The sequence below is a fragment of the Heptranchias perlo genome, chromosome 10 (assembly GCF_035084215.1).
Source record: "Heptranchias perlo isolate sHepPer1 chromosome 10, sHepPer1.hap1, whole genome shotgun sequence".
NCBI classification, from domain to species: domain Eukaryota; kingdom Metazoa; phylum Chordata; class Chondrichthyes; order Hexanchiformes; family Hexanchidae; genus Heptranchias; species Heptranchias perlo.
Genome location: NC_090334.1, coordinates 26395044 through 26414424, shown reverse-complemented (window position 1 = coordinate 26414424; position 19381 = coordinate 26395044). Strand labels below are relative to the sequence as shown.

The following is a 19381-nucleotide window of genomic DNA, read 5'->3' as shown; positions in this document are numbered from 1 at the left end:
AATGTGGCTATTTTGTGGGCCAGCATGCAGAGGAATTCTTTTAATTCTATCTGTAAGGGAGATACCTGAAAAAACATATATGTTTTCACCAAGCATTATTGTCTGACCTGATAGCTGAAGATGATTAGTACATTCAAACAGGTGTGCCAAGCTAATGTGAGCATTTATGCCTTCACAGTGCCACTGCCATTTTTGTACCAGGTTAGCTTAATCCTTGCAGTGTGTAGAGGTTGAATGAAGAAGAATGTTAAATCTTTGTCATTCAAGCATCCCTCACACTAGTGTAGAAACTTGCCCAATCTTGATTGGTTCTGGAAAATAACGTGCTTTTTATCATCTTGATGATAGGGACTGCCCTACCCCAATTTGATCCCCTTCTCCTGTCCTGTATATAAAAGTCCAGATCCTGCATGTTAGCCAAGTTATTTCCCGAATTTTGAGAAGGTTCCCTAGGCAGTACTTTTGTTTGACTTCTGGTGCCACGTCCTGTAATTCTTAATGAGCTTTAAGACAGATAAGTACAGCTTTTGATTACTTAGTTGTTATATTTTTTACCTGTTTTATCTATTTCTTTCTATTTCTCTTCAACCTAACAAGAAATGACCACTTTTGTTGCTCAAACTCCAAGGCACTAGTATTTTTAACTATTGCAGGAAAATTGCCCATTTTGCACCCAAAGTCCACTGTTCTCAAAATGTCTGTTAGAGTATTACATCCTTATGCCTTCCATAGGATTTGTCTATAAAACAACTCAGACGATCCAGTGTAAAGCTTTACACCAAGTTATACCTCCGGAATATACTTTTGGTTCCTGCTGCTGTTGTACTTAAAATATCTGAGGAAAAGCAAAAGCATCCAGCTGATTTCCCCCTTAAGATTGATTTGGGTATCTTGGTTGTGTCCCCTTGGATCGAGTCTCACTAAAATTTAGAGCTTGCTACTCTGGCTTTGAGCAGACTTTAGCACTAGAATGCGATATACACAGAGCAGTGTCCCACTGAGGCTCCGTTTGAGTCCCAACTCTTATGCCCAAGATATTTAGGAAAAAAAATAGCATTAGCTAAGTGTAACATTCAGACCCAGACCCCATTCGGTAATTTATTCAACAGCCTACTAAAGAGAGAAAGGCCTAGAAATTTGATGGCGACGCAACCGTTTTTCATTCGCAAATTGGGCACCTGAGCATCCAACAAGGTGGGCTGGGCGTTGCGCTCCTTACGCGCCGGAAGTGCGCCACCCGCCATATTAGTGAAGGCAGAAAAAGAGGCGCCCAGAGCCTCTGCCTGAAACAGGCATTAGGCCCATTCCATATGCAAATGGGGGCTTACGGTCTGTTTGAGGCTCCCTATGCAAAACTGGGCTTTCCTGAAGTGCTGCAAAACATGGTCGACATGCGGCCTAACCAGTGGTCCTTAAAGGGACCACTGGAGGCCGCCACCAGAAAGGTAATTTATAAAAAACACTTACCTGAATATGGAGCCAGGTGGAGTTGGAGTGATCCTCTTGTCTCCACTGCAGTGCCAAAGATTGTTGCCGGCCCCCGCTCAGTCCCCTCCCAATCACTGCCTGCACCCCTCTCCCAGGCCCTACCTGAGAGCTGCTGCCGGTGACACAGTGACCCGGAATTGAAATCCTCTTCGCCACCTGCTGGCGTCCCCAGGCAGCTCACCGGTCTCATGTAAAAGAGGCCCAATATTGGGTATACCTTGTGCGCTGGTGCGAACCAATTTCTAGGAAAAACTTCCTGACACTCTGACAATTTCAGGTTGCAGTTGTATGTACGACACCTTTCACCCAGTCACACTCTGGTTGCCAGAAGGTGTTGAGATAAAATAAATCAATTGCATTGAATTACATGAGGGAGAAAGGGATAGAAGGATAGGTTGATAGGGTGAGATGAAGTAAGTGGTGAAGAGGCTTATGTGGAGCATAAACCCTGGCATTGACCTGTTGGGTCAAATAGCCTGTTTCTGTGCTGTAAAATTCTATGTAAAGCAATCTAAACAAGAATACATTGCAAAGAAACTGTGAGTACTAATAATTACCAATATTAAATAATAGTTGTTACAATGGTTGATTGGATTTATCTCTTCTCAAATCCATTACAAAGAGTGCTCTTGCTTGCTCTACGACTTCGGCGTGGGGGACATGGCTGGCCCTATTGATCCAAGGGTACAACACAGTGCAAGAAGTATGATAGTCCACTTTGTGTTGAAAATGGACATGAGAGTTGTTCAAATTCTGCCTCCCCCTCCCTCAATTCATGATCTATCCATTTACCAAATTTGTATTGGCTTGTCTAGTCAGACCTGGCGGCTTAGAATTAACATGATTGCAGACCAAAGGCAAAGTTAAAGCTTTAAGGAACATTCTTTAAAAAAAAGTTTAAAAGCCCAGTTGTACTATCTAGATCAATCTGGTTAGAACCAACCTACCCTCCAACCTGGTGAAGAGCTGAGGTCATGAAGACATCTGGAAAGTCAAGAGGTCGTTGGGTTGCTCCTTTCACTGGGCCTATTGCTTACCAGTAGCCCTAATTAATCAAACTCAAAAAATTGCTCCTGGCCTTATCTGTTCAGGTTTGCTTCCTCCTGCTGGGAGCAGCTGAACATAGAATCATAGAAAGTTACGCCACAGAAGGAGGCCATTCAGCCTATTGTGTCTGTGCCAGCCGGAAAAAAGCTATCCAGCTTAATCCCACTTTCTAGCACTTGGTCCTTAGTCCTGCAGGTTACGGCACTTCAAGTGCACATCCAGGTACTTCTTAAATGAGTTGAGGGTTTCTGTCTCTACCACCCTTTTAGGCAATGAGTTCCAGACCCCAGCACCCTCTGGGTGAAAAAACTTCTCCTCAGCTCCCATCTAATCCTTCTACCAATTACTTTAAATCTATGCCCCCTTGTCACTGATCCCTCTGCTAAGGGAAATAGTCCTCCCACCTACTCTATCTGGTCCCATCATAATTTTATATACCTCAATTAAATCTCCCCTCAGCCTCCTTTGTTCCAAAGAAAAGAAACCCGGCCTATCCAATCTTTTCTCACAGCTAAAATTCTCCAGCCCTGGCAACATCTTCATAAATCTCCTCTGTACCCTCTCTAGTGCAATCACATCCTTCCTGTAATGTGGTGACCAGAACTGTACGCAGTGCTCAAGACTGCGTGGTCTAACTAGTGTTTTTTACAGTTCCAGCATAACTTCCCTGCTCTTACATTCTGTGCCTCAGCTAATAAAGGAAAGTATCCCGTATGCCTTTTTAACCACCTTATTGACCTGTCCTGCTACCTTCAGGGATCTGTGGACATGCTCTCCAAGGTCCCTTTGTTCCTCTACACTTCTCAGTATCCTCCCATTTCTTGTGTACTCTCTTGCCTTGTTTGCCCTCCCCAAATGCATTACCTCACACTTCTCTGGATTGAATTCCATTTGCTACTTTTCTGCCCACCTGACCAGTCCATTGATATCTTCCTGCAGTCTACAGCTTTCATCCTCACTATCAACCACACGGCCAATTTTTGTATCATTTGCAAACTTCTTGATCAAGTCCAAATCATTAATATATACCACAAAAAGCAAGGGACCTAGTACTGAGCCTTGCGGAACCCCACTGGAAACAACCTTCCAGTTGCAAAAACATCCATCAAACATTACCCTTTGCATCCTGCCACTGAGCTAATTTTGGATCCAACTAGCCACTTTCCCTTGGATCCCATGGGCTTTTACTTTTTTGACCAGTCTGCCATGTGGGACCTTATCAAAAGCCTTGCTAAAATCCATGTAGACGACATCAAACGCATTACCCTCATTGACCCTCCTTGTTACCTGCTCAAAAAATTCAATCAAGTTAGTCAGTCATGACCTTCCCTTAACAAATCCATGCTGACTGTCCTTGATCAACTCGTGCCTTTCTAAATGATGATTTACGCTGTCCCTCAGAATCAGTTCCAATAATTTGCCCACCATTGAGGTTAGACAGACTGGCCTATAATCGCTTGGTCTATCTCTTTCTCCCTTTTTAAACAACGGTACAATGTTAGAATCATAGAATCATGGAGAATTTATGGCACAGAAGGAGGCCATTCGGCCCATCGTGTCCACGCCAGCTGAGAAACGAGCCACCCAACCTAATCCCACTTTCCCGCATTTGGTCCATAGCCCTGCAGGTCACGGCTCTTCAGGTGCACCGGTCCTCCAATCCTCCGGCACCACGCCTCTAGCCAGCGGGGATTAGGAAATGATGGTCAGAGTCTCCGCTGTTTCCTCCCTTGCTTCTTTTAGCAGCCTGGGATACATTTCATCCAGGCCTGGCAATTTATCTACTTTCAAAGATGCTAAACCCCTTAAAACTTCCTCTCTCACTATGTTTATCTGGGAGATCCAGTTTCATCCTTAGTGTCAATTGAGCCAATGATCTTAAAGGTACAATTAATTTACGCAGCACCCTCCAGAATAATTTCTAGCCCCACTGTGGAGTTTTTTTTCCTCCAGTTACCTCTTTTTCCCATATTAGGAAAGGAACATTTAACCAAAATGCTCCCCAAGTGAGCATGCTTCACCCTTGGGCTCCCAGCAAGTTAACTCAGCCACTTTACTGCAGCATAACCTGTTAAATGGTGCCTTCATCTCCAGACCAGATGTATATTGGGGTGTTCTCAATGCACATGGTCTCCATCCATTCTTTTCACTCTAGAAAGTCAACCCCCGCCCCCCACCCCCCCCCCCCCCCCACCTCCTTTCAAACATTGTGTTGACTCAGTTCTGGAGGAGAAAATCAATGGTGACCACACACATTGATGTCTCAGCAGGCCAGGAGACCTTTGACTCACCTCCTATTATGCTGTGCTGTTTTCTGCATGGATATTGCATGCCACCCAACTGTAGGCCTTGTCATCACTTGAGTTGGCCAATAACACAGTGATAGGGCTTCCAGTGATTGGCAGTGCCCAGTCAGTGAGAGACTTTTCCTTTCCATTATACAGTCCGAAAGATAAGTTTGTACATTGGTTAGCCTAGTACTATATGCAGTTTTGGGTGCCCTGTTTTAGAAAGGACATTAAAATCATAAAGGCCGCTGCTGGGAATAGGACATTATCCTCGGAGCTGCTCCCACTCCACTGCCGTAACTTCACTGGAAGAACGGTGGCCAAACCCCGTTTATTATGTAAACAGGATTCTCACCACATTTTGTCAAAGTTTTGTGGCAGAATGGGAGCAGCTCTAAGGAAATTTCTGGCCACAGTTATGAGGAGAGACTTGAAATACTGAGTCTATATCCACTGGATCAGAGAGGATTGGAGAGAGACTTAATAGAGGTTTTTAAAATTATGAAGGATTTTGATAGAATAAATAAGGAAAGACTATTTCCTCCGGTTGGGGAGGTCAGTGATGAGGGTCATCAATTTAAAATTCTCACCAAGAATGAATAGAGGTTAGTTGAAATTTTTTTATGCAAAGAGTTATTGAAGCATGGAACGATTTTCCACAGGAAGTACTTGAGGCAGAGACCATTGCATCTTTTAAGGGAAAACTGGATAAATATTTGAAGAGGAGAAAGATACAGGGCTATGGATAGAACTCGGAGCAGTGAGATTGGTCTTGGATTGCTCTAGCAAAGAGTTGGCGCAGACGTGAAGGTGTTGTAAACTTCTATGGTTTTATGTAAATTTAGCTGATTCCCTTCAATCCAATTTCCAGTTCGGACATCCTGGACATTGTGAAACTGGAGGGAGATTAGGGGAATAATGATAAAGATGCATCTGAAAATAGTACTATAGAAACCATTGCTGGCTTTAGACAGATATTAGTGGTCTAATGGCACATGGATTAGATATTGATTATCCTGGAGTTCTAGGAGCTCAAGTAGAGTCTGTCTTCAAATATCAAAATATCACACCAGGCACAGTTTGTCTCAATTAATGGATTTCTCAACCCCATATCTGTTTTGGTGAATGCTGCAGGAGTATGGTGTGTGTCGGGAAGCTTTTGAGTTCTACCCTTAGGTCAGCCATCCTGACTCAGTGGACTTTTTAGATTAGGTGCCAGTAATGGACTCTGCAGTAATTCTCCAAATCTTCACTCATTATCCTCAACCATCTGAGCAAGAGTAAGGACATTTTAGAGAGCAGAATGTGCTGCATAATGGGTGCTGCTTGCACATATGGCCCATCATCAGCTGCAGTCAGTGGCTCGGTACGGCCAGGGTCTTTTTAGGGACCGTTTATTATGCCTCTTTGATGACCAAATAAAGGAAGTGATGGAGGCCCTTGCCTAGTAGTTAAGTCCATGTTTCATGGTATTTTGTTCAATTTAAGTCCTGGTTACACTTTCCTACCCTGCCTTTTGAGTTGTAACAGTAACTGATTCAACTTCTATTTGATGGGAAAGGTAATTCTGGCAGCCAGATGGCAGCATTGTTGGAAGCCTCCAAATCGGATCTTCAAAAGACAGGTATAGGACACAGAAGCCACTCTATATTGCAACTAAGGGTGCATTTCTGACAAGGCATTGCATATATTGGAGAATGAAGAGGTCACCTGGCCAAAATGGCAACACAAAGCTGCAAGGACATCGTCCATTTCTTATTTCTGCCCCCGCCCCCTCCATTATTACTACAAATTCTGATTGTAATTGGAAGTTGAGCTTGTTTAAAGAATGAAGGATAGCATAAACACAGTATGTAATTAAGATTGACTCATGAAACTAAATGCGTAACTTCCCCCTTTCAATTTTTTTACGGAAATGGGATGTCTGTGGAGCAAAGTTCAAATCCCAAATCTTGACAAATGTTTTCGCTTGAGCTGTTCACCTACAGGAAAGAAGATAAACTGAATGGGGTAGATTTTGACTTTGTGCAATGTCGAATCAGCAGCAATAAAACTCGGGAGAAATGTGAAACGGGCTGCCGATTTGCTATCTCCCGTTTTACAATATCACACAAAGTCAAAATCTACCGCATTGAGAGATAAAGGTCCCTTCCTGTAGTACTTAAGTGCACCTCTTGGCTGATCATGCAAGAGATCATATTAATGACATTCATAAGGCAAACTTTTTTGTCCTCTTGACCAAGGAAAATTGCAGTTGGCAATTTTGTTAAGATTTTAAAGTGAGATTTAACTATCATTCGTCTGCAGAAAGGTATATATTTAAAAGAAATATAACTTAATCCAGATTTTATCATAAAGAACATTAAACTGATGCATCTTGGGTTATTTGATTTATTTTTTCTTCATTTGTGTTTTGTAATATGCATCGATTTTAAAAGGAAATTTTACTCTCAGCCACAAATAAGGCAGCATTTCAGCCATTGACATTACAGTTTTGTGTTTACTTCTTGCATTCTACCAAACAATGATTTTTGAAATCTGCTTTTTACCATATTTAGGAGATTGCTTTCCCTGAAATGGTGGCAAGCTGCTGTCGATTCCTGTGCTACTTCTGCCGCATCAGCCGCCAGAACCAGAAGGCCATGTTTGATCATCTCAGTTACTTGCTGGAAAATAGCAGTGTTGGACTGGGTACCTAGTTTAATTTTAAGTGATGAGATAGTTTCATGTGAATAGATAGGTGTCACAACACTGACCTTGTACTCATAGGTCAAGAGTAGACAAGATCTCTGGTTTCTGCAGTCTTCTTTTGCCAAGGTCTGAGGTTTTCTTCTTTGCCTGTTCAAATCATTGGAAAGTTAATGCATAACGCTTTTAAGATTCCAGATTAGAACATGTTCCCCAAAAAAATCAGGTTTAGATAACGTGGTGTTTCACTTTTTAATGGTTCGTTTTTGAAATGTCCATTCAGGAACATGGCTCTAAAAGATATAACATTTATTAATTTTTTTCAAATTTATTTCATTAACTCGGCTTTCGGTGCAGATTGTACTTTTCTTCATTAATATTTAACACGAGTATTTATTTAAGTGAAAATACTTCAGTTAAGTAGTGACAACATAATTCATATAAAGTAGAGAAAAAAACCATTGGAGAATGGCACAAAATGTAAATGATAGATGCCCCAGCTGCTTAGTGAATTTGACATCGGAATTTTGTAGTCATGCTTCATTTGCTATTCTGCTATTTTCCATTGGTAAATTTGGGAGAGGCTGCCCTCTGTTGTATGAATGATCAAAATGCAAATACGTTTCCCTGTGTGGATTATACCTTCTTAGAAAAATTTTTACATTGTGTTCATAAGCCTGCTGTGGTTCATTTTGTTTGATGTCAGTGGTAGTGTTTGTATCACAGTACACTTATTTATTCTCTGCATGCAGCATCACCCAGTATGCGAGGTTCTACGCCCCTCGATGTGGCAGCTGCCTCTCTAATGGACAACAATGAGCTTGCTCTGGACTTGCAGGAACCTGATTTGGAAAAGGTAATGCATCTAATATGAGGATCGACTTTCCTCTCCTGGATTTGTCCTGGAGCAGTGTGAGCGCATCCGAGTGAAAGTGCACTGTACCCATGGCACAATCTCAACACTTGAATTACTGTTGGGCCTCATTAAAATAAAGCAGGCTTGTGATGGGTGCAAATGGGAATGCACAATTGGGTGCTTCACAAAGAGAACAGGAAGTCTGGGTGCACTGTTGTCACTTCAGTCCATGCACCGTTGAGTAGGAAGCCTACTAAAACTTTGAAGAATTCTTAAAAAACGCTTACCTGTCCACCGTGCATTAATTTAGTTGGTTTGTTTTTGGACACTTTTTTTTTCTTGAGAAAATCTCTTCTGCAACCACTAGCATGGTTCATTTGTATATCCACAAAAATCAAAATCTGTTTTATGGGCATTCCATTGTACCTTCCACCTTAAAGGGGCAGGTACAATTGAATTCTCTACCCCAGTGGGCTGTGGATGCTGAGTCATTCAAGGCTGAGATGGATAGATTTTTGGAATCTAGGGGAATCAAGGGATATGGTGATCAGGTGGGAAAGTGGAGTTGAGGTCGAAGATTAGCCATGATCTGATTGAATGGTGGAGCAGGCTCGAGGGGCCGTATGGCCTATTCCTGCTCCTATTATGTTCTTATATTCTTATGAAACCCCAAAGGAGAATTATCAATTTGTGTGGATTGAATTTTAAAACAATCAGCTGTTGATGAATTTCGGAGAGTCTTGAAATCATTTTTTGCCAGGCAGAAGCTGTGACCTGCGTGCCAGTTGCCTTGTGCTCAATTAAAATGTGCCATACTCTGTGAATGTGTGCATGCAGTTTTGCCATGGCTGGGATGTCAGCTGCACCCGAAGTACCACTGCAGTGTGTGTTGGAGGGAGCTGCTAAGAGTGCAGTAGATGGAGGAACAGGGAAATAAAGTGTGGGTACAAAAATGATGTGCAGGTATGAGAGGAGGATGCTGGTTTGACTTTGAGGCTTCTCTTTTTATTCCAGGTGGCATGGAGCAGGTGTGCAATCAGGGAAAGGGGAGATTCATATTCTGTGGTGGGGAAACAGTTGTTAGTGGCCCAGAAAAGACCCAGGTGGATGACTTCAGCAGCTGTTGAGGGGACTTTTGGTTGTCCCCTCATCTGCCTCCAAATAAGCCCCAGCACATGGGAAGGAGGGGTGGGGGGGTGGGTGGTGAGTAGGTTAAACAGAATCAATGCTGCCTCCTTCACTAAGTGTGAAACACTAACATTCTGTAGCAGGACCTAAAGCAGCAAAGCTCTTTTTGTTCAAAAAGTCAAAAATTAAGATCAATCTTGACAATACCATCCTGTCCCTTAAGAGTAATACCACCTAAACAGCAGCTCTGAAGTCAGTAGTGTGAAGTTTGTATAACAGTTGGCCCCTGAACTGTACCAAGTGCTATTAGAGGAAATCTGTGTACAAAGCCCTTTGACAGTCATTTGTATGAAATTTATATTGCTGCAGCCTCTTTAGCCACACTCAGGTGCAGACACCAGAAAAGCCATGTTGGGGTTGTCGGGGTGAAGTGCTGTTCAAGAGCAAACTAATAATGTTTTTCCTCTGCATTACACTCATTTTGGGCCGCGATTTGCGAGAAGAGTTATGCTAATTTTCAACCAATGAAAAGACTGTCAAGAATAGATTTTTTTAGACCAACGGTTTCATACTTATTCTGCACAATTTAAAAATACGATAACTGCTAAGACATTTGTGGATAGACATTATTTGTGCAGATCTTTGAATTTTTTTTCTGTCATTCTTCCTGTAAAATATATTAATATGCTCATGGTGATGAAATTACCATGAATGTATAACTGCTTATCTTTAAATTAATATGAAATGATTTCTTTGTTCACTGATTAATCTTCACTCATAAAACATAACATCTGTTCCTTAGCTATTAACTTCAGTTAGTGCATTAGTTATGCTAATTTAAGTTCAAATGTGCATAAACTGAACAAATGCGTAGAAGTAACAGTAACACTGAAATTTATGATCCAGAGGACTTTGCTGCAACCATAGTGTGTGGACAATAATTCCACTGTTTTGTTTTGGTGTAGATAATTGGCTTACTGATACCTTATTATGATAATATGAGGTAGAAATCTTGGGTTTTCACTTATTACTCAGTGATTTAATTAAAATGGATAGGTAATGTAAATAAAGATGTGAATAACAAAGACTAATGTTTACATTTGACAGGTGGTGACCTATCTGGCTGGCTGTGGCTTGCAGAGCTGCCCCACGCTAGTGGCTAAGGGTTATCCTGATATTGGCTGGAATCCTATTGAAGGGGAACGTTATCTACTTTTCTTACGATTTGCAGTGTTTGTTAATGGTAGGTTTGATTTCTTGATTCATGATTAGGACTGTAATTTTTCATGGCAAATTTTGAGAACCTCTTGGATTAATCATGGTAAAAAGTTAAAAGTCATGGAAGTCAGAGTAAAAATCATGAAAAGCCATGGATTTGTTTTGTAACAACCAAACGAGCATTATTTTGCTATTTTTCTCTTTCCTTCCTTTCTGTTTTTCTCTCTCTTCTTTCTCTCGCACACATTTTCTCACTCCTATTTCTCTCTTTGACATTTAAAAAATGGTGTCCCGATATTGTGGCTCCCCAAACACCACTCTCCTGTGTTTACATTTAATGGTAATGCTACTCCTAAAAGGAATATTACCATCAATAGGTAAGAAGAGCCAACGGCACAAAAATGTGGGTTGCTGATACCAGTAAATCTGGTGGTTGATTGTTTTAAATTAGAGAGTGCTGTGAACAGCAGGATAATTGTGATTCTGACTTTTGACAGAAGTCTCAAAACAAAAACCTGTCTCTCCATCTTCACCAATTTCTCTTGCCTTCACCTCTGTCTCTGTCCCTGCTCCTTTACTTTTGTCTTTTTTTCTCCTCTCACGGCTTTTCACTTTCAATTGTTTTTCCCCATTTCTTTTCTGTTTTTGTCTATTTCTCCTGTTGTCTCTGTGACTGTAGTTGACCGGTAGAGGGGACAGCATCAGGAATCAAGGCAAGTGGGCAAAGAGAGGCAAAGCATTGGACTGAGATGGGTAGCGGGGGAAAGGCAGCTGTACTGGGAATCAGGTAACTGGGCAGGGAGAGGCAGACATTGAATGTTAGGCAAAGAGAGACGGGAGCATTTGGACTTGCTGTGGGGAGGAGCTTGGCGTGATTGATACGGATTCCAGCCAAACGGGTGGAACCACTGCAACATCATTGCCCTCTGATTTTTTTAATATCTAAACATTGAAATCACAGAATCTGTGACAAGTACAGCTTTGTTCATTATATATACAATAAATTATAAATGCATTTTTCTTTCAATTTTTTTAGGACATCAGACAAACAATATTATGTGAAATATGGGAAACCATGCATTAAATTTACCACATACATCAATAACAAAATCTGTTCATGATATTATTTGTACGAATGCAAATGTCAACTTAACTTGGACAACCTAATGAGATTTGTGAAAGTACAAACATCAAATTAGCCCTCTGTATAGCATTGTGCACACATTTGAGACATTTTTAATTATACATGTATTTGTACCAAAGTTGCAAGGTTTTGTTTTAATTGATCAAGTTATCATCATAACCAAAGTAATCCATTAGTTCTTAATAATTAAGTACTTACTACAATACTCAATGCTGTACTAATGAATGTCTCTTAATATAGAAGATGGAGGGAATTCCAGGGCATAGGGCCTAGGCAGCTGACGGCTTGGCTGCCAATAATGGGACAAAGGGAGGGGATGTACAAAAGGCCAGAGTTGGAGGAACGCAGAGTTCTTTGAAGGCTATAGGGTTTAAAAAGGTCACAACGATTGAAGGGGTGAAACCATGAAGGGATTTTTAAACACAAGGCGGTCAATTTTAGGATAGCCAAGCAGGTGCGTTTGTGGCGGGGGGGTTCCTAAAATTGGGGAATCCAGAGCGGGTCCGGAGCCTAGCTCCAACCCGCCCACTTCCGGGTTCCCCAATGACACGAATTGGTGCGCGCGCAGCCCCTGCATGCGGGACTCCCACCGCCAATCAAAGCCGGCGGGATGACAGTTTAGATAGTTAGGGAGGTACTTGAGGTCGTTGACAGACCTCGTTGGGAAGAGATTTTAGCAGGGATGTGATTTTGGACTCTCCTCAGCGTGTCTGTTGTTGCAGACATGTTTCAGTCAGCAGCTATTGGGAGATGCAGAAGATTCCTTGACAGTTGGGGGGAATAACTCATTCATTGCAGCAGGACACTCTGTCACCTCAGACAAAGTTTTGCCTGCTGTACCGTTGTCTCCACACTCCAAATTATTAAATCATACCCTAAACTCTGCTGTTCAAACACATTTACCTCCTTTGCAGACCCCCTTACACTCACACCGTCAGGATGGGGGGGTGGGGGGTTCCATAGCTGCATTCATCACTCCATTAGAGGACGTGCAACATCACCAGCCTCGCCAGGCACGCCGTCCATCTCCGCCACGTGGAGCTACACAACAGAGTACTGCGCAACAGACACCTGCACAAAGTAGTCGTGCAAATACACATACACCCACTGTAGGGTGACCCAATGGGTGGCATCAAGGGTGTTCATGAGAGCCTCATCAAAGAGCCTTATTGCACAAGCCAGTCAAGAATGGCCAAGACTAGCAGTAGTGGTGACAATATAATATGTAATGTGAGTTGATCAGAAATCAAATAAAAGTAAAAACCATGACAAACCCTCAAACACCGTTGTGCATCCCCTTCATGCTCATGACATGTTTCCCTTACGCTTCCTACTACACATACGTGATGCATGCCCTGTGGCTGCAGCACAGGTAGTGGCAGGTTGGGGTGAGGCTGACCGTGAAAGAGACGCAAGAGAGGGTGAGTATGAGACAGAGCCATGAGATTGTATGAGGATTGGGTTGAGTGGTAGTGGTGGGATGTGGGGAGGTGAGGAAGTGCAGGTAAGATGAGGATGAGGGTTCAGTGGGTGTGAGGAGTGATGTGATAGAGTAGTGTTGGCAGTGCAGAAGGAGATGTGGGGTGGGGGCGGTGATGTGGCAGACGGAGTGTGGGGGAATGAGTAAGAATACTCACTTCAGCTGATCTGATTAGGTCATTGAAGCGCCTCTTGCACTGTATGCAGGTGGGTGATATGTTGTGGTGCTGGTGACCTCCTCTGCCTCCTCGAGCCAGGCCTTCGTGGTGGCAGAGGCAGGCCGCTTCCTCCCGCCCGCCGGGTGGAAGATCTCCCTCCTCCTCCTCCTCACCCCATCCAGTAAGACCTGGAGCGAGGCATCATTAAACCTGGGAGCAGCCTTCCCCCTGGGCTGCTCCATACTGTAATTTTGCCTATTTTCTGCAGCATCAGTTAGTGGAGGACTGCCCCTTTAAATAGGGCTCCTCCAGCTGACAGCCTATGATGCTGGTATGCAGTCTGCCCACTGCACAGTTTTCCAGCGTGAAACCCGGAAGCGAAGGTAAGTGGCTTCAATTTACTTATGATCGCGAGCCAAACCCATCGATTTCACTGGGCGCGTTACCCACGCCCAGTGGGCTCAAGGATGAGAAGTTTAAATTTGAATCGTTGAGGGACTGGGAGCCAATGTAGGTCATCAAGGACAGGAGTGGTGGGTGAGCGGGATTTGGTGTAAGATAAGATATGGACAGCAGAATTTTGGATGACCTGAAGTTTACAAAGGGTGGGGGATGGGAGGCCAGCCAGGAGAACATTGGAATAGTTGAATCTGGAGGTGACAAAGGCTCTGACAGTAAAAGCTTCTACAAGTATATAAAAAGGAAGAGGGTAGCTAAAGTAAACATTGGTCCCTTAGAGGATGAGACTGGGGAAATAGTAATGGAAAACAGGGAAATGGCAGAGGAATTGAGCAGATATTTTGTATCTGACTTCACAGTAGAAGACACTAATAAGATACCAATAATAGTAGAAAATCAAGGGGCAAAGGGGAGGGAGGAGCTAAAAACAATCACTATCACTAGAGAAAAAGTACTAGATAAACTAATAGGTCTAAAGGCTGACAAGTCCCCTGGACCTGATGGCTTGAATCCGAGGGTCTTAAAGGAAGTGGCTACAGAGATAGTGGATGCATTGGTTGTAATCTTCCAGAATTCACTAGATTCTGGAAAGGTCCCAGCGGATTGGAAAACCGCAAACGTAACACCCCTATTCAAGAAGGGAGAGAGACAGAAAGCAGGTAACTATAGACCAGTTAGCCTAACATCTGTCATTGGGAAAATGCTAGAATCCATTAACAGGGAAGTAGTAGCAGGACATTTGGAGACTCATAATAAAATCAAGGAGAGGCAACATGGTTTTATGAAAGGGAAATCATGTCTGACACCCTACCCGTTCTTTGAGGGAGTAACGGGCAGGGTGGATAAAGGGGAACCAATGGATGCAGTATATTTGGATTTCCAAAAGGCATTCGATAAGGTGCCACATAAAAGATTACTGCACAAGATAAAAGCTCATGGTGTTGGGGGTAATATACTGACATGGATAGAGGATTGGCTAACTAACAGAAAACAGAGTCGGGATAAAAGGGTCATTTTCAAAATGGCAATCTGTAACTAGTGGGGTGCCACAGGGATCAGTGCTGGGGCCTCAACTATTTACAATATATATCAATGACTTGGATGAAGGAACAGAGTGTCTTGTGGCCAAATTTGCTGATGATACGAAGATAGGTGGAAAAGCAAGTTGCGATGAGGACACAAAGTGTCTGCAAAGGGATATTGACAGGTTAAGCGAATGGACAAAAATTTGGCAGATGGAATATAATGTGGGAAAATGTGAAGTCACCCACTTTGGGAAGAAAAATAAAAAAGCAAAATATTATTTGAATGGAGAAATGCTACAAAATGCTGCGGTAAAGAGGGATCTGGGTGTCCTCGTACATGGAACACAAAAAGTCAACATACAAGTGCAGCAGGTAATCCGGAAGGCAAACGGAATATTGGCCTTTATTTCTAGGGGGAGGGCGTATAAAAGCAGGGAAGTCATGCTACCAACTGTACAGGGTGCTGGTGAGACCACACCTGGAGTACTGCATATAGTTCTGGTGCCCTTATTTAAGGAAGGACATACTTGCATTGGAGGCAGTCCAGAGAAGGTTCGATAGGTTGATTCCAGGTATGGAAGGGTTGTCTTATGAGGAAAGATTGAACAAGTTGGGTCTACACTCATTGGAGTTTAGAAGAATGAGAGGAGATCTTATTGAAATATACAAGATTCTGAGGGACTCGACAGGTTAGATGCTGAGAGGATGTTACCCCTCATGGGGGAATCTAAAACTAGGGGACATATTCTCAGAATAAGGGATCACCCGTTTGAGACGGAAATGAGGAGGAATTTCTTCTCCCAGAGGTTCGTGAATCTTTGGAATTCTTTACCCCAAAAAGCTGTGGAGGCTGAGTCATTGAATTCATTCAAGGCTGAGTTCGACAAATTTTTGATCAGCAAGGGAGTCAAAGGATATGGGGAAAAGGCAGGAAAGTGGAGTTGAGGTAAAAATCAGATCAGCCATGATCTCATTAAATGGCCTACTCCTGCTCCTATCTCTTATGGTCTTATAGATGAGGGCTTCAGCAGCAGATGGACTGAGGTAGGGACGGAGGCAAGCAACGTGAGAGATGAAATTAAATGGTCTTTGAGATGGAAAGGATATGGGATTAGAAGTTTAGTTCTGGATCAAATAGGATACTGAGGTTGTGAACAGTCTGGTCCAGTCTGAGACAGTGGCCGGGTAGGGGGATGGAATTTTTTTTTTGTTGGTGCGATGGGATAGAGTTTGTGGCAGGGCTGAAGACGATGGCTTCAATCTTCCTAATGCTTAGCTGAAGGAAGTCAAGACTCATTCAAGACTGGATATAGGACAAGCAGTCTGACAACACAGAGACAGTGGAGAAGCTGAGAGAGGTGTTGGAGAGGTCGAGCTGGGTGTCATCAGCATACATGGACACTGACCCTATGGATGATGTCACCAAGGGGCTGCATGTAAAAGAGGAAGGGATCAAGGATACATTCTTGGTGATCTCCAGAGGTGATGGTGCAGGGCAGGGATTAGAGGCCATTGCTGGAGATACTCTGTCTATGATCGGATAGGTAAAAATGGAACCAAGCGAGGGTAGTCCCAGGACAACAAAGAAGAGGCATTGGAGGAGGATGGTGCTGTCGGCCGGGTCAAAGGAAACAGAGAGATCAGGGAAGATGAGTAGGGATAATACATCATGGTCACAGTGACAGAGGACCGTGGGGTTAAGGATGGGTTTTTTGAAGAGGGCGGTAATGATGGTAGTTTCAAAAGGGAGAGGGACAATACACAAGGAGAGGAAACCATTTACAATGTCAGCTAGCATGTAGGCCAGGAAGGGACGTTGGGTGGTCAGCAGTTTAGTGGGAATGGGGTCAAGGAAGCATGAGGTGGGTCTTATAGATGAGATGAGCTTGTAGAGGGCATGAGAGGAGATAGAAAAGAAACTATAGAGAGACACGAGATTTGTCTTGGTGGGAAAGGGGGAAGCATCAGTGCTAACTGTACGGATGATCTCAACCTTAGTGACGAAGAAATCTGTGAGCTCCATGCACTTGTTGTCGGATGTGAGGGTGGAGGGGGCAAGGGATTAAGAAGACAATTAGTAGAGGAGAAAAGGAGCTTGGGGTTATCTCCAGGATGATCCTCTGGAGTAGTGGTGGTTTTGGTAGAGAAGAGTAAGACCCAATATCTCTTGCTCTGATGATGGATGGCTAAATCGTTTGTGCATCTGGTATGTTCAAGTCTGCATCTGTTGGATTTGAGGGAGTGAAGATGGGGCCATACAACGGGGAATGACCAGGATGAGAGAAAGTAAAGGTTTTGTTGGAGATAAGGGCATCAAAGGTGAAGGTGAGGGAGTGGTTGAACAAATCAACAGCTGCAAAAGTATCGTGGTGAATGGAAGGTTAGAGGCTGGGCAGTTAGGAGTTTGAAAGTAAAGTTGTCTCGAGGGAGAGTTTTTTTCCAAGAATGGACACAGAATGAGTTGAGATTGTGGGGCAAGGTGTGAGTGTTGAGGCATACAAGGGCGTGGTTAAAGATGGCCTTTTCTGCGATCAAGACCATGGGGAGTAGAGAGGCCACTTGAGATGGCGAGGTCGAGGGAGTGGTTGTGAAGATAAGTAGGAGAGTTTATATGGAGGGAGAGGTTTAAGGAGGACAGGAGAGCAGTGAATTGGGAGGAGAGAGGTCAAGGGGAGCTGAGATAGCGATTGAAATCACAGAGGATGAAGTGTCTCGGTGCAGAGGCTTACAGAGAAAAGGAGGGAGGATACCTCGGATAAGGGCACGATGGGAGTATACAAGAAGAATTTTAAAGAAGAGTAGTGGAACAAGGTGAGGAGCAGGAGGAGAGACCAAGTTGTGATTTGGTGATAAGCAGTTTGGGCGGTGCAGATAATGGAAAGTATAGCCAGGTAAAGATTTTGCGAGGTAAATAATTTGATTAACATTAAATAAATAAAATAATGGGAGAACAGGAGATGTGTTGTTGCTGCAATATGTGGGAGCTTGTGAACATTTTGCCCAGGGCGACCATATCTGCAGTAAGTGTCTGTGACTCGAGGAACTTCAGCTCCGAGTTGAGGAGCTGGAGTCTGAGCTGCGGACATTGCAAGACATCAGGGAGGGAGAAAGCTACCTGGACTTTTTGCTCCAGGAGGCAGCCACACCCCTTAGATTAAATACTTCAGAATTGACACGTGGTCAGGGACAGGAGGATGTGACTGCGAGTGAGGCAGGTACAGGGATCCAGGAGGTAGTATTGCAGGAGCCTCAGTCCCTGCGCTTGTCCAATAGATTTGAGGTTCTTGCAACCCTTGTGGACAAGTGTGGGGACTGCGGGGAGGACGAGCAAACTGACCACGGCACCGTGGTACAGAAAGACGTTCAAGTGGGGGGAGTAAAAAGGAAGGCGGTTGTCGTAGGTGACGGTATAGTTAGGGGGATAGACCCTGTTCTCTGCAGCCAGGAGCATGAGTCCCGAAGGCTATGTTGCCTACCCGGTGCCAGGGTTAAGGACATCTCCTCTGGGCTGGAGAAGAACTTGGAGTGGGAGGGGGAGGATCCAGTTGTCGTGGTCCACGTAGGTACCAACGACATAGGTAGGACTAAGAAAAAGGTTCTGCTGAGAGAGTTTGAGCAGCGAGGGACTAAATTAAAAAGCAGAACCACAAAGGTAATAATCTCTGGACTATTACCTGAGCCATGAGCAAATTGGCATAGGGTCAGTAGGATCAGGGAGATGAATGTGTGGGGCACTGGCACCAGTACTGGGGAAAGAGAGAGCTGTTCCATTGGGACAGACTAGACCTGAACCATGCTGGGACTAGAGTTCTAGCAAATCGAATAACTAGGGAGGTAGATAGTGCTTTAAACTAAATAAGGGGGGGGGGGGGGAGGGTCCCGATGGAGAGAAATCTAGAATGCTAAAGAGAAAATACAAGGACGCAGTGCAGGAAAATGATTGGGATAAGGATAACCAGATTGTGTCAGGAAGGGACAGAGCGTACAAACAAAAGAGTGCACTAACAAATAGGGCCCGGGTAAGAAAAAACGATAATAAGACAAATAGGGCCATAGTACAAAAAAATATTAAGATGTCTAAAAATGTTAAAAAGACAAATCTAAAGGCACTGTATCTGAATGCACGAAGCATTCGTAATAAGGTAGAAGAATTAACAGCGCAAATAGATGTAAACGGATATGATGTAATTGCAATTACAGAGACATGGCTGCAGGGTGACCAAGGCTGGGAACTGAATATCCAAGGGTATTCGATATTTAGGAAGGACAGGCAAAAAGGAAAAGGAGGTGGGGTGGCGTTGTTAGTAAAGGATGAAATCAGAGCAATGGTGAGAAAGGATATTGGCTCAGAAAATCAAGATGTAGAATCAGTCTGGGTGGAGTTAAGAAGCACCAAGGGGCAG

At 43.5% G+C, this 19381-nt stretch overlaps 1 protein-coding gene across 1 annotated transcript in view; it reads left to right on the top strand.

Moving 5' to 3' along the window:
• ryr3 (ryanodine receptor 3) overlaps positions 1 to 19381 on the top strand; it is a 399971-nt gene that overhangs the window by 216318 nt on the left and 164272 nt on the right. Inside the window, exons 41-43 of the mRNA XM_067991361.1 lie at positions 7382 to 7514; positions 8264 to 8367; positions 10603 to 10738. Coding sequence (XP_067847462.1) covers positions 7382 to 7514; positions 8264 to 8367; positions 10603 to 10738 — 373 coding nt within the window. The remainder of the gene's footprint in view (positions 1 to 7381; positions 7515 to 8263; positions 8368 to 10602; positions 10739 to 19381) is intronic.